The sequence below is a fragment of the Oxyura jamaicensis genome, chromosome 10, assembly GCF_011077185.1.
Source record: "Oxyura jamaicensis isolate SHBP4307 breed ruddy duck chromosome 10, BPBGC_Ojam_1.0, whole genome shotgun sequence".
Taxonomy (NCBI): domain Eukaryota; kingdom Metazoa; phylum Chordata; class Aves; order Anseriformes; family Anatidae; genus Oxyura; species Oxyura jamaicensis.
Genome location: NC_048902.1, coordinates 9,339,461 through 9,352,993, shown reverse-complemented (window position 1 = coordinate 9,352,993; position 13,533 = coordinate 9,339,461). Strand labels below are relative to the sequence as shown.

Here is a 13,533-nt window from a genome sequence, read left to right as displayed (position 1 = left end):
TGGGGCTGTAGGGGGTTATATGGGGCTATATGGGGCTGTGTAGGGCTGTATGGGGCTGTACGGGGTTATATGGGGCTGTACGGGGTTATATGGGGCTATATGGGGCTGGGGGTTCATGTATGGGGCTATATGGGGCTGGGTGTGTGTGTGTAGGGCTGTATCAGGCTATATGGGCCTGGGGTATAGGTATGGGGCTGTAGGTTTGTGTCGGGTTATATGGGGCTGTGGGGGGCTATATGGGGTTATATGGGGCTGGGGGTTTGTGTGGGGCTGTGTGCATGGGGAGCAGTGAGGGACTGGAGTCCGTCTGTGGGGCAGTGCGGGGCTTTGTGCTCCAGGAGCGGGATAGGGCCTGAGCGCACGTACGGGGCAGCGTGGGGCTGGGCTGTGTGCGTGGGAGCAGCATAGGGCCAGGGAACGTGCGCGGGGCCGTGCGGGGCCGTGCGGGGAGCTGCGTGGGGCTGGGCTGGGTGCACGGGGCAGCACGCGGCCCTACAGGGGCGCACGGGGTCGGGCAGGGGCTGCTCAGGGCAGAGGCCGTACCGGAGCAGAGCGAGCACACGGGGGGCACACGGCATGTACAGGGCCTGTAGGGGCCATACAGCACGTGTAGGGCACTAGAGGGGCCACACAGCACACGCAGGGAGCTCTGTAGGGTCAGGCCCCAACTCTCCCCTTTTCCTTTCCAGCCGCCCCGGGGCGAGAGCAGGCGGCCGAGCGCTCGGGGCAGCGCCGGGGCGGAGAGGAGGGGCCCCTACCTGCTCTGCCGCCCCCCCGCCGGCCACGCCAAGCTCCGTAAGTGGCCTTAGGGGCGCCCCTGAGCCGGCCCTAAAACCCCAGCGGGGCCGCGGGGGCTTCGGGCTCTCACCCCCGGTGCTTGCAGAGCGGCCGCGGGAGCCGGCGAAGGCGGCGCCGCGATGGCACGGGCTGCTGGGGGGGACCCCGAGAAAGGCAGCGGCTAAAAGGTCAGAGCCCCCTTTTTATTATTATTATTATTTTAACCAAAACTGGGGGTTAAAACTGCGTGAGAAGGTCTTGGGGTGAACCAGGAATGGGGAGGTGGATGGGGGGACGGGGATAGCGGGAGGATGGGGATGCTGGGAGGATGAGGAGGATACTGGGAGGATGGGGATGAGGATACTGGGGTGATGAAGATGGGGATGCTGGGGGGATGATGGTGGGGGGGGGGGGGGATGGGGCTGCTGGGAGGATGAGGATGCTGGGAGGGGAAGGAGGATACCGGGAGGGGGAGGATGAGGGTACTGAGAAGATGAGGATGGGATGGTGGGAGGATGATGAGGAGGGTACTGGGAAGACAAGGCTGGGGATACTGGGAGGATGGTGATGCTGGGAGGAAGACGACGAGGATACCGGAGGCTGGGGGTGCTGCGATGCTGGCGGTGCCCTGAGGCCGGCGGGCACCCAGGCGCTGGGGCTGCGGGTTCCTGCCGCTGCTCCCCACCCCTGTGGCCCCGTGGCCCCGTTGGCACCCGTCCGTGTCCCCGTGCAGGTCCGCGAGGTCCCGTGGGGGCTACGTGGCGCTCAGCCAGGTGGCAGAGGACGGCCTGGTGTCCCCCAGCTCGGGCAGGTGAGCGCCCTGCGCCCTCCTTCGGGGCACGGGGCAGACAGGCTGGGGAGGATCGGGGTGGGACTCACTGAGGAGCGACCTAAAAACCCCCCAAACCCCATTTTTTTGTGGTCGATTTCGTTGCTCGGAGAGCCTGAAGGCGCATCCTGCTGGGCTGGGCAGCCGGCAGCGAGTGCCCTGCGTGCCCTGAGTCTAGCAGCCGCCCTGCCCTCAAATCCCTTTTCAAGCGGCCCCGTGCTCGTGGTGCCCGCTCTGACTCTTTTCCTCTCCTCGCAGCGATGGGGAGCTGGAATCGAGGGGCTCCTCCGGCTACTCCTCCGCCGAGGCAAGTCCAGGTTTGGCTCCTGCCCCCCCGCAGTCCCCCCCACCCCGTCTCCACGCCGGGGGTCGCTAAACCCAGTGATGCCCTCGGCTCTGTGCGCATCCCCCTCAGCTGAGGGCTTCGCAGAGCTGCCGAGCGCCACCGTGGCCCTGCCGGGCTTTGAGGCCACCCAGAACCCGCCGGGCTCCGTCCCCCCGTGCCTCCCCCGGGTGCCTGCGCTGCCGCCGTAGCGTTACCCAGCCCGCGGGTGACATTAATGGGGGGATTTTCTCACGTCGGAGGGCGCGGGGGCGTTTCACAGCCCCGTGTCCCCCCAGCAGGTGAACCAGGAGCTGAGCCGGCAGCTGCTGCAGGACGGCTACCACCTGGACGAGGTCCCTGACGACGAGGACCTGGACCTCATCCCCCCGAAACCCGCCGCCGCCCCGTGCCCGTGGTGCTTCGGGGACTCCCTCTGCTGCGTGCTGCAGTAGGCACGGCTCCCGCGGGGGGCGCGGGACAGCTCCGGAGCCTCCGCTCCCCACGGCCCTCGGGGAGTCTGGTGGCACCCCAGGAGCTGCGCTGCGCCCCGAGGTCTCCGTGCGACACGTGGCAGCAGCAGGCGGGTGGCTCAGCGCCGCTGTCACCTGGCTGGGGTGGGACGGGAGCAGATGGGGGCTCCTGGGGCGCGCGGGGGGCTCCCGGTGCTCCTGCTCCCTGCTGCCAGCCCCCGCTGCTGCTCAGGAAGGACCGACGGCCTCCACAGGAGGATTTATTCCCCCCCGGGGCCATTCCGGTCTCATTCGCTGCCTTAAATCGGGGTCCTGCTGCCCCCCGAGGGACAATCGGGGGCTGAGGGAGGAACCTTTCTTTAACACTCGGCGTCCGGAGAGAAACGCTCTCCTTTTTTGTATCCTACCCAAGGAAGCACTCAGTAAAAGGCTCTTGCTACTCGAGGCCTCTCCCCGCTCCGTCCCCGCGTCCATCTGCTTTCCCCACGGGTGGGGAAGGGGGAACCCGAGGGGGGGAACCCGATTTGGGGCTGGGGGAGGCAGCAGCCCCCCCCCCCCCAGCCCCGCAGGCAGCGCTGAGGACAAAGTCACCGCTTTATTGGTAGCACCAGTCACCCGAGGCCCCCTGGCCCAGCACCCCGTAAGCCCCCCGTGGGGCCGGGGGCGCCCAGCACCACCTGAGGCCGACCCAGCGCCCCCTTCCCCCCGGGGGGAGCCCCAGCGAGCATCACATTGGCCGGGGTGAGCAGCAGTCCCGAGGGGAACCCCAAAACCCCGGAGCCCCGCGGCAGCCCCACGCCGCCGGGCGTTAGCAGCACCGGTGAGGGCCGTGGCGCGGGGGGACACGAGCCCTCTGCCCAAAAAGTCACCTCGGGAGGCGCAGGGCGGGCGCCCAGCTGATCTTTTTTTTCACGAAATCGGGGGCGGGCGGCTTTGGGATCCGCTTTGGGGGGCGGCTTCCAAGCGACGGGGCCGGGACGACTTTGGTTTCTATCTACGGCGGGGCGCGGCGGGGCGGGCTCAGAGCAGGCAGCAGGCTCGGAACAGCAGCATCCCGTCGGGCGAGGAGGGGCGCAGCGAGATGCTCTCGTTGGCGGAGACGAAGAGCACGGAGCCGCGGCGCAGGGCCATTTCGGAGGCGGCGGCCGTGGAGGTGCCCACGGCCGTGCCCTGCACCACCAGCAGGATGCTGGCCGAGTCCACGGCGGAGACCAGGTACAGCTTGATGGAGGAGGGGATCTGCAACGGGAGCGGCCGCCACCGCTCGCGTCTCCGCGGCTCCCCTCCTCCTTCGTCCCCCTTCCCGCAGACCCCATCGCTCTCCTCCTCCTCCCCACGCCCGGGGCTGCTCGAGCAGCCCAGCAGGAAGAACTCGGGGTGGGGAGGAGCTCGTGGCACTGCCCGGGTGACACAGGTGTCCCCAAGAAACCAAGAGGCCAAACTGGGAGGCCGAGGAGCTGCGGCTGCCCCATCCCGGGGGGGTTACGGCCAGGTCGGGTGGGGTTTGGGCAGGAACTGGGCTCGAGGGGCAGGAACTGGGTGGGCTTTAGGGTCCCTTCCCACCCGACCCACTCCACGCCCTACAAAGGACACCCGGGAAGCGGCGTCCCCAGCGCAGGCGGGTGCCACAGCCCAAAACCACGCCAAGCACAGCCCCGCAGAAAAGCCGAGCGACCCCGGGACGTTCCCACCCCCCCCGGCTCCGGCTCAGCTCCACCAGCGGCTCGCTTTTCCCTGCGGCCCCCCAGCGGGCTCACCTCTATCCTCATCAGCGTGAAGTCGGGCACGGGCGGGTCGTAGAGGAAGACGCTGGGGTCCAGCGGGCTCTGCACGGCCGGGAAGATCTTGGAGCTGCTGGGCGCCGGCGTGTAGTTGAGCATCTCGCACAGGGTGAGCACGTCGATGAACTTGGGGGTGAGGCCGGCGCGCACCGTGTTGTCCGAGCACGCCATGCACTCCACGCAGTCTGCGGGGACCGGGGTGTCAGCGCCCCCCCACGGAGCCGTGCCCCCTGCACGGTGCTGTACCCCCCCACGGAGCCGTGCCCGGCGCTCACCTCCCTGCAGGTAGGCGTGGGGCTCGTTGGCCGCCAGGAACATGGCCTCCCCAGGCTCCAGCCTCACCAGGTTGAGGAAATAGACGGCGAAGCAGCCGATGTCCCCCGGGAACTGGGAGTGCAGGCGCAGCAGCAGGTCCCCGTTGCTCCCCGACGTGTCCTGCCCTTCGGCCGCTGCAGGGGGAGCACCGTGGGGCTCGGCCCAGCCTCCCCATCCCACCCCCCCCACCTTGACCTCCCCATCCCCGTCTCTCCATCCCGGTGTCCCCGTCCCAGCCTCCCCATCCCAGCCTCGAGTGCGGTTCCCCCACCCCCAGCCCCCTTCCCCCCTCTCCAGCCTCCCCTCCTTGCCCGAACGAGGTCCGGGAGTTTTTTCTCGGGCACCTTCTCGGGAAATCCTCTGCACCAGGGTGTTGAGCTGGTCGACGAAGGACTTCTTCTCGCTCTTCATCAGCCGGGTGAAGCAGACCCGCAGGGCGGCCGAGACGCCGCGGGGGTCATGGCTGGCACTGCGCTCCAGCTGCTCCGCCGCCACCTCGCCCACCAGCGCCCGCAGCTCGGGGACGGCTGCCCCGAGGGGACGGGGCCGTCAGCGGGGCCACGGGGACGGGCCCCGTCCCCTTCTCCCCCCCTCCCCGAAGGCTTACCCCGCAGGAAGGAGGCGATCTCCTCGACGGGTCGGAAGCCGCACAAGCCCTCGAAGGGGGTGAGCGCGATGGCCATCTCGGGCTTGTGGTTGTCGTCGGGGTAGTGCTGGGGGAACTGCGCGTGCAGCTTGGCCGCCAGCTCCTGCCGAGGGGACAGCGGTGGGGGTGACGTCCCCGAGGGTGCGTGGGGAGCCCCCCCCGGTGCCGCCGGGACGTGCCTACCTTGTTGGGGTGCGCCTGGATGGAGAGGGCGGTGCGGACCGAGAGCACCTTGAAGAGGAAGGGCAGGCGGCCCTGGAAGGCGTCCTTCACCTTGGCGCCCAGGCAGGCGGGGTTATCCGAGATCCAGCGCCCCAGCGTCTTCTGGGGGATGCGGTTGTCCCGGATCGCGGCGTCGCCTTTGGGGTGGGCGCCCATCCACAGCTGGGGGGGGATTTGGGCTGAGTCACCCGCTGCGGGGTGACACCGGGCGGGCGGAGGGACGGACGGACTCACCTCGGCGTAGGGCTGCTCGGGGTCGATCTGCACCGTGGGGTCGCCGCTGGCCACCAGCTGGGCCACCTCGCTCTGCAGCCCAAGCTTGCCCCACGAGTAGTTCTGCACCGGGCAGGCCAGCGGGAACACTGCGGGACGGCGGCGCGGGGACACCCGTCAGCGGCCGGCCGGCCCCAAACCCGGCCCCAAACCCGACCCCAGCCCGCCCCCAGCCCGCCCCCGGGGTCTCCCCGAGGTGCCCCCGGCTCTCACCGCGGATCTCCGCCATGGCCGTGCCGCCCGGTGCCGCTCCCGGCGCCTCCCCCCTCCGGGCGGGGCAGCGCCCTACGCCCGCCCTAGAGCGGCCGTAGGGGGCGCGCCCCGGGTTGGACGGGCGGGGGCTGCGAGGGGACTGCGGGGCCGGGGGGGCGCCGCGGGGGCACCTCTGGGGGCTGCTCCGGGGGTCCCGGCCCGAGGGGCCCTGCGGGGCCCGGCTCCCGACTCCCAGCTCCCGGCTCCCGGCTCCCGGCTCCCGGCTCCCCGCAGGGCTCGGCGCGCCCCCAGGCCACGCCCCCCAGCCAGGCCACGCCCCCCGCCTTCAGGCCACGCCCCGTCGTCCGAAGCCCCGCCCCCCGTCCCGCCGTTGTGACGTCACGCCGGGGAAGGGCGTCCCCCGCCCCGCGGAGGGTGGGGGGGGTCACGTGGAGGGAGAGGGCGGCGCATGCGCGCTGGCGCTCCCGGAAGTGTCGGCGCGGCGGCGGCCGGGGCGGGAGCGCGGAGCGGAGCGGGGTGGGGGAGCGCCGCCATGGCGGGTTTCGACACCAACCCGTTCGCGGACCCGGTGGACGTGAACCCCTTCCAGGTGCGCGCCGCGTCCCCCCCTTTCCCCCGCTCCCCGTTCCCCCCCCCATCCCCGCGCCGCCGGGCCGTGGCGCTGAGTGGCAGCCCGCCGGCCAATAGCCGCGCGGCTCCGGCGCGCCGCAGCCAATCAGCGCGCGGGGGCGGGACCTGGGGGGGGTGTGCGCTGCCGGCAGGGTCCGGCGCCCCCCGGGGTCCGGCGCCGTTTGGGTCCCCCCGGGAGCCGCAGCCCAGCCGCGGAGTTCCGGGGACGCCGCAGCCCTGGGGGGGGGGGGCGTTTTGGGGGAAAAAAGGCCGGGTTTGGGGCTGCTGGGGGGCTGGGGGCGGCGGGGGGAGGCTCTGGGTGGGCAGCCCGGTCTTAAAAGCAGGGCGGGGCCGTGAGGTGCTCTGCCTCATTAGCAGCAGGGCTAATTGATTTCGTGCCCTGTGGGCCCTGCTGGCAGCCCCACCCCCAGGGCAGCCCGGCGGGGGGCTGCGGCCCCGAAACCCCAGGATTTAACCCGAAACAGCGCTGCCTGGTGTGGGTGTGGGGTTGTCCTGCCCTCGGGGTGATCCCCGGGCTGGGAGGGGGCAGTCGCTCACCCACAGCCTGGCCCCAGCCCGCAGTGGGGACTAAAACCGGGGTATTTTAACCCCTGCTGCCTGCCCCCGCCTTCCCCGTGCTGGGAGCAGGACCCCCGAGTGAGTCCCCCGAGGTTCCCTGACCACGGGGAGAGGAGCGCTGGCTGAAAACCGCCCGCTTGCAATCCCCGCTGCGAAGCAGGGCTCTTCCCACGGGGAGCACGGCGTGCGGGGAAAGCGGCCGCGTGCTGCGGGCGAGGGCAGGAAGGCGTGCGGGGAACCTTCCGGGCAGGACCCGGCCGTCTGGGGTGCTGCGAGCGCACGTAAAAATAAAACAGGCTGTTAGCAAATAGGCTGCGTAACTGTTCCCAGGTGAAGGAAGAGGCTGGGAGGCAGAGCAGGTGAGTGTGAGCCCTCGCTGTGCCTGGTGCTGATGGCTCTCTCCTCTTTCTGTTTCTCAGGACCCCTCGGTGACGCAGCTCACGAACACGAGCCAGAGCGGCCTGGACGAGTTCAACCCCTTCTCGGAGAGCTCCCAGCTGGTGCGTGTGCGTCGTGGAGGTGCCTGTAGCGCTCTAGGACACCCCCTGGCAGTGCAGCATAAAGGGAAATAAAAGCGAGGCCCGCACGGCCGGTTTCCCAAAGACACTGCGTGCCTGGCTCGCTGCGAGCACTGAAGCCCCCAGCTGGAGCTCTGTGCTCATGTGCAGCAGCTTCTCAGGGGCTGGCTCCCGGTAAAGCCACGTGCAGCGTAAGGGCAAGGTGTTTTGCGGCAGCACACATCGATACTTGTCCGCTCTGCGGGCCGGGAGCCGGGCTGATACCGCTTGTGGATTGCCACGAGAACTTCAGCCTTATTTCCTGGCTGCTGCCACGTGTGATGTGGGGAAAAGGAGAAGAGGAAACCGGGATAAAAATAATTCTTGCAGCTTAAACAGTTGATGGGGATCCCTTCTGGGTTGTCTTGTGCCCGCAGTCCTTGGGCACCGCTTCCCCAGGCGGGGCGTTAGGGAGCGAGGGAGTTCCCCCGAGCGGTGCCCCCTGCTCCTTGTGGCAGTGCTGAATCTTGAGGATCCTCCCCCAGAAGTGTCACCGTGTTCCCTCATCCCTTGCAGACCAATGCAGCGCGGACGACGCCGGCCACGCAGCCTGCCGGCCACTCGCAGCCCGCCGTCCTGCAGACCTCGGTGGAGCCCACCCCGCAGGTGAGGCGCAGCCCCCGGGGGCCTGAAGCGGCTCGTGCCGACGTGTGGGGGCGCGGGGGAGCGGCAGGGGCCGGGGTCCTGGCTGCGGGAGCTGCCCCCCGCCCTGTTAGCTGCTGTTTGTACCACCCCGGGGCTGCTGCTGAATCGCCTCCGCTTCCCTTCCCCGTGCCTGCCTCGCGTGGGGAAGGGCTTCTGACCTTTCTCTGCCCCTCCTTCAGGCTGTGGCTGCAGCAGCACAGGCCGGGCTGCTCCAGCAGCAGGCGGAACTCGAGAGGAAGGCGGCCGAGCTGGAGAAGAAGGAGAGGGAGCTGCAGAGCAACGCCGCCAGCATTAACCGTGAGTAGGAGCGCGCCCGCCGCGGCCCAGGGATGCCTGGGCTGCTCCGTTTGGCAGCACGGCCGCTGGCAGCGGCGGGTTTGGCCTGTCCAGAGGTGCCGTTCTCCTGCCTCGTGGGCCTGGGGCCGTGCCCGTCCTCCCGCAGCCTGGCTGCCCCTGAGGGCTGGGCAGGAAAGGGGCTCGGAGCGGAGCTGCTGGGGCCCGGCCCTGGCTTTTTGGCGAGGCTTTTTGAGGGGGAAACACTGTTTTGCTCTGGCTGACCTCGATTTCAAGCGGTTGTGGTGATGGCTGTGGGGGTCCGTCACAGGGAGTGCTGCTCGAGCCTCGTTCCTCCCCGAGACCGAGCCTCTCCCGAGGCTTTAACGTCAGCAGACCCGAGCGGCTCCTCGGAAATTACGGCACGCTGATAAAGCTCTGGGTGGGTGCGGAGCTCCTCTGTCCTTCCCTCCCGCAGCGAGGCAGAACAACTGGCCGCCCCTGCCCAGGAAGTGCCCCATCAAGCCCTGCTTCTACCAGGATTTCTCCGCAGACATCCCGGCCGACTACCAGCGGATATGCAAGATGCTGTATTACTTGTGGATGCGTGAGTAATGCCTTCAGCTGCAATAAAAGCTGTCTCGGAGAAGTTCCTGTACCAATTCTGCCCTTTGTCCTACAGCGAGCGCCGTGGGTGTTGTCTGCACGGGTCAAACAGTGCCTCTCTTCCTGAACCTTTTTAAATGGAGGCAGGTGTAAAGGGCTGAGGGCTTTTGCTCTGGGAACAGCTCGTTCAGGACAGTTTTGGTCCTTGTTTAAAGGAGGCTGGACAGTGTGAGGCTCTGAGCAGTGCTGGGTAGTGCGCTTAGAGACCAGGTGCAAAGCAGCCTGAGCTGCGCTCCTCAGTCCCAAAAGGATTTCAGACGTGTTTGCAAGCAGCGGGGCCAGGTGAGGGCCTCAGGGTAAGCCCCATTTTCCTTCCCGTGGAAGAAAGGAAATCAGGTGGCCCCAAAACTGTCACATCTGCAGAGCTTTGTGTCTTCCGCGAGGGACAGGAGGTGCTCGGAGGGGGTTGGGAGGTGGCCGCGGGCTTACAGCTGCTTCTCTCCCGTCCCGCGCAGTGCACTCGGTCACCCTGCTCCTGAACCTGCTCGCTTGCCTGGCGTGGTTCACGGTCCAGACGGAAAGAGGAGTAGACTTTGGGCTCTCAATCCTGTGGTTCGTTTTATTCACGCCTTGTGCCTTCCTCTGCTGGTACCGGCCGATTTACAAGGCTTTCAGGCAAGTACTGTTCTCCTCTGTCACGGGCACGTGGCTTCTGCTGGGAGGAGCTGGGGTTTGCCTGCTCCACGAGCGTGTTGCCTGGGGGATCTTTCCAGCTCTTCGCATCACTGACTAGATCAAACCCACTTGTTCCTGAACGTATCCGAAAAACCTGATGGAACTTGCTCGGGGTGCCCCTTTTTCGTTGTGAAATCCGAGGCTGGCCAGCGCAGGGCCCTGCTGCTTCGAAGAAAATGTGGTGGTGCACGTTGCAAATGTGCAGAGAAAACGCAGCGGGCGCATTGAACGCTGTGTGGCTGCGCGAGTTCCTCCTGAAATCACCTCCCCTCGGCAGCTTTCCCCTGGAGGAGGCGGGTCACCGAAGTGCTTTTCCTCCTCTCAGAGGAGGGAATCCGTCCAGGGACCAGGTCCCTGGTTTTCACTCCTGCTGCCGTCTCTCCTGCAGGTCTGACAGCTCCTTCAGCTTCTTCGTCTTCTTTTTCATCTTCTTCTGCCAAATCGCAATCTACGTCATCCAGGCTGTCGGCATTCCTGGCTGGGGAGACAGGTAAGGCGGCTGAACGAGCTGCCGCGGCGCAGCCCTGCCCTGGTGCTGCTCCTCGCCAGGGCTGTGGCTGCCAGGAGCTCGGGGCCCGTGGCTGCTCTCTCTTTGACGGCTCCGTTCTTCCTCCCGCGTCTCTCGCCTGCCACGCGGCGCTGGCAGGTCTCAGCTGGGCTGCCTCTCCTCTGCTCTTCCTGTCCCTGACCTAAAGGCGCGTGTGGAACCTCCCAGGCCTCTTCTGCCGTTCTTTTCCCAAGCATTTTGTCCCCGGGTGGTGCTGAGCCCCTGGTGCTGGCCATGCCTGCCTTGTCCCCGAGTGGAGGCCGAGGACTCAGGGACCCACCGGATGTGGCTCAGCCCCGTGCAGCTGCTCCAGGCTGGATTCCGGCCCCAAACCCTTCCTGAATTTCTCCTGAGCGTGGTCCTGTGCTGCCAGCGGGCTGTGCTTCAAAAACCTCCCCAAAAAACCTCCCCAAAGGAGGGTTTCCTCTCACCCCTTCTTGGTGCCTCCCCCCTGAAGGACGAGCCCAGGCTCCCTGGTCACCCCCTGCCCAAAGCAGCGCATCCTTCCCCTTCCCGCGCTGCCTGCACGCCGAGCCCCCAGCTCCTGCTGGGGAAGAAGAGGCAGGAGGATCACAGCCAGCGCCTTCCCCCTGAGGGGCAGCCTTCGGGAGCTGCGTGCCGTGGAAGCTCTCTCTATTTTTGCCCGCTGCCTGCGGAGCAGCTCACGGGCAGAGCTGTCCTCGCGCCCCCTGCCCGCACAGCGTTGGCTCCGAGCTCCAGCTCCGTGCCCTCGAGCCAGGCAGTGCGGTTATTTTTGGCCGTGGTGCACGGTGCTGCGTTTCTGCCGCTTTTTAACGCGCTGGGAGCCGCGCAGCGAGCCCAGCTGTCCCCTTTGGTCCCCTCTCTCCTGCGTGTGGGTGAGCAGCCGGAGAGGTTCCTTGCTCGGGCACTGCAGGAGGGCGCTGGGAGCCAGGCATCCTGGTGGCTCTGCTCACTGCTAAGCACCGATAACTCCCCGAGTTCTCCCTGCCCCGCAGCCGCTGCCAGTTCCCAGCGAGGTTTTTCCGTAGCCTTTCCTTCGCTCCTTCCTCTTCCTCCCCCTCACTCTTGCAGAGGTGACACGTAGCTCTGGGCTCCGGGTCTGGCAGCCTCCCTCTTGCGTTTCCCAACGCAGCAGCCTCTCTTTCCCCTGCTCGGCTGACTTTGGAGGTGCCTGGGGGAGCCCCTTGGTTTCTGGCAGCACCGAGGCACTCTCGGGGCCGGGGGGGGGCCGTGCTCACCCCGCTGCTCTCCCTCGCAGCGGCTGGATCGCGGCGCTGTCGGAGCTGCACGGGAACCTGGCCGTGGCCGTCATCATGATGGTGGTGGCGGCGTTCTTCACGCTCTGCGCCGTCCTCTCGCTCTTCCTGCTGAAGCAGGTGAGTTCCTCGCAGGGCTGGGGATGGCTCGGGACCGTTGTGGGGTGTTCCTGGGGGGGGGGATTGCTCAGCCTGGGGGGGCGGCGAGGCCGCTGCAGGCTGATGTTTTTCCCCCTGCTCCCTTTGCCAGGTGCATTCCCTGTATCGCCGCACGGGAGCCAGCTTCCAAAGGGCCCAGGAGGAGTTTTCCCAAGGCATCCTCACCAACAGGAGCTTCCAGAACGCAGCGGCCGGGGCGGCCTCCTCGGCCGCACACGGAGCTTTCCGGGGGAATTAGCCCCCTGGGGGGCCACCCCCGCCTCCCCTCCCGCCGTCGCCCCAACCTCCATTTCCTAACGGTGCCCTTTCCGTGGGTACCATCTTAGCTCTGTGACGCCGACTCCGGGTGAGGAGAGGTCTGGTTTAGCTTCCGCTGGGCCGGGTTTATCACGGTTTGTTTTCCCTGGCCTGCTCGAGGGCGCGGGGAGCGGAGGAGACGTCTCTGAGGTGCGTTTCTCTGCCGGGGCGTTCGTCTCCTCCTGCCCAGCCCCGGCTGCAGCGGGGGGGCGAGGAGAGGCAGGTTTTTTGATTTTACTTTCTGTCTTCTATCGGCCTTTGCTCTGAACAACTTGATCATCTGCTGTTTTTTTTTTTGGGGGGGGGGGGGGGTTTGTAACTCGCATGTAGCCTGTCGTTGATTTTAAGAGCGGGAGCTGTACCTTCGGGGTACCACACCTAACACGATGCTGCATCCCCACCTCCCACGTGCTCGGCCTCGGCGTGGCACAAGGAAAAACCTGGGGGCAGGTGGGGTCGGGGAGGAGGGGAATCTCCCCTCGTTGTCCCTCTGTCGCGGATCCCCCTCTGCTTCCGTGGGGATCCCGCGGCCCACGTCCCCCCGGGGGTCCCGTGCCCTCTCCCCAGCACCCAGGGCTCCAGACACGGTGAGAGAAGGGAGCTGAGCCCTTCCTGCAGCCGTAACCTCGGGGAGGGAGGGAGGGAGAAGGGGGCTTGTTTCACTCCCCAGCTTTGGGGGCTGCATGTCGGGGGGGAGAGGTGGACCCCAACCAGGCTGCTGCATCCTGCCTGCCCCATCCTCCACCTGCCTCCTGCCAGCCCCGAGGCGCAGACGGATCTCCCTGCAGGGACAGCTCCCCTTCTGTTTTATTTTAACGGGGAAAGAACTGGTTTGATGCCTGTTTTGCTCTGAAGCCGTGTCCCTGGGGCGTTCAGCGAGGGAATAGCAGGACCCCTAAGGCCAGGTGGGTCTGGGGCCGTGCTCTCCCCCCCAGCTCCTTTCCAGCTGTCCCCAGGGGTTGCAGGGGTTTGGGGCTTCCCCTCCCGAGCTCCCCAAATGCAGCCCCCAGATTCTCCAAAATCTGCAGCTTTGAGCTGAAAGCTGCTGTTGTGACAGGTGAGGTGGGGGCTTTGGGGGGGTCTGTAAAAATGGGGGGCTGGGCAGCCGTGCGGTGACTGCTTTTTGGGGGAAAAAGGGGAAGAGCGGAGGTGCTCGAGACCCTGAGGCTTTGGTTTCTGCCGTGATGATGGGGATGGGGAATTAAACCGATCCCCGCTCCCCAGGGGGCTTGGGTTTGGTTTTCCTGGGTGACAAAAACCTGAAATTTTTGTACACAAAAGAAAAGAAAAGAAAAAAAAAAAACCACAACCTTTCTCATGTATTTTCCCCTTTTTCCTGGTCTGATCTTTCCCCGTGAAATCAATAAACGACGCGTCACGTTAAACGATCGTGCTTTACAACACAACATAATTAAAAAGGGCTTAAAAAGGTTAAAA

The 13,533-nt window shown here is 66.8% G+C and overlaps 3 protein-coding genes across 3 annotated transcripts in view; 2 read left to right on the top strand and 1 right to left on the bottom strand.

Moving 5' to 3' along the window:
• Positions 1 to 2,486, top strand: part of FAM219B (family with sequence similarity 219 member B) — a 2,776-nt gene extending 290 nt beyond the window's left edge. The window contains exons 2-7 of the mRNA XM_035335940.1: positions 690 to 795; positions 884 to 965; positions 1,508 to 1,588; positions 1,865 to 1,913; positions 2,231 to 2,388; positions 2,426 to 2,486. Of these exons, the coding sequence (XP_035191831.1) occupies positions 690 to 795; positions 884 to 965; positions 1,508 to 1,588; positions 1,865 to 1,913; positions 2,231 to 2,383 (471 nt within the window). The 3' untranslated portion in view covers positions 2,384 to 2,388; positions 2,426 to 2,486. The remainder of the gene's footprint in view (positions 1 to 689; positions 796 to 883; positions 966 to 1,507; positions 1,589 to 1,864; positions 1,914 to 2,230; positions 2,389 to 2,425) is intronic.
• A 491-nt stretch (positions 2,487 to 2,977) lies between these two features.
• Positions 2,978 to 5,988, bottom strand: MPI (mannose phosphate isomerase). The gene is made up of 8 exons (XM_035336114.1): positions 5,852 to 5,988; positions 5,600 to 5,727; positions 5,327 to 5,527; positions 5,105 to 5,246; positions 4,842 to 5,024; positions 4,458 to 4,631; positions 4,159 to 4,367; positions 2,978 to 3,640 (listed from the first exon to the last, which is right to left on the bottom strand). Exons 1-8 carry the CDS (start codon positions 5,865 to 5,867, stop codon positions 3,422 to 3,424), a joined length of 1,272 nt encoding a protein of 423 aa, XP_035192005.1. The 5' UTR covers positions 5,868 to 5,988; the 3' UTR covers positions 2,978 to 3,421.
• A 286-nt stretch (positions 5,989 to 6,274) lies between these two features.
• SCAMP2 (secretory carrier membrane protein 2) lies at positions 6,275 to 12,216 on the top strand. The gene is made up of 9 exons (XM_035336115.1): positions 6,275 to 6,440; positions 7,459 to 7,539; positions 8,113 to 8,202; positions 8,421 to 8,538; positions 8,993 to 9,121; positions 9,636 to 9,795; positions 10,244 to 10,345; positions 11,643 to 11,760; positions 11,891 to 12,216. Exons 1-9 carry the CDS (start codon positions 6,300 to 6,302, stop codon positions 12,035 to 12,037), a joined length of 1,086 nt encoding a protein of 361 aa, XP_035192006.1. The 5' UTR covers positions 6,275 to 6,299; the 3' UTR covers positions 12,038 to 12,216.
• The last annotated feature ends 1,317 nt before the right edge of the window (positions 12,217 to 13,533 follow it).

Coding starts and splice junctions, on each gene's coding strand:
- MPI (XM_035336114.1), bottom strand. Junction 5,528..5,599: donor CCGAGCAGCCCTACGCCGAG/GTGAGTCCGTCC, acceptor ATCCCCCCCCAG/CTGTGGATGGGCGCCCACCC. Junction 4,632..4,841: donor GCAGAGGATTTCCCGAGAAG/GTGCCCGAGAAA, acceptor CTCCCCCTGCAG/CGGCCGAAGGGCAGGACACG.
- SCAMP2 (XM_035336115.1), top strand. CDS start 6,300: ATGCGCGCTGGCGCTCCCGGAAGTGTCGGCGCGGCGGCGGCCGGGGCG. Junction 6,441..7,458: donor TGGACGTGAACCCCTTCCAG/GTGCGCGCCGCG, acceptor TCTGTTTCTCAG/GACCCCTCGGTGACGCAGCT. Junction 11,761..11,890: donor CGCTCTTCCTGCTGAAGCAG/GTGAGTTCCTCG, acceptor TCCCTTTGCCAG/GTGCATTCCCTGTATCGCCG.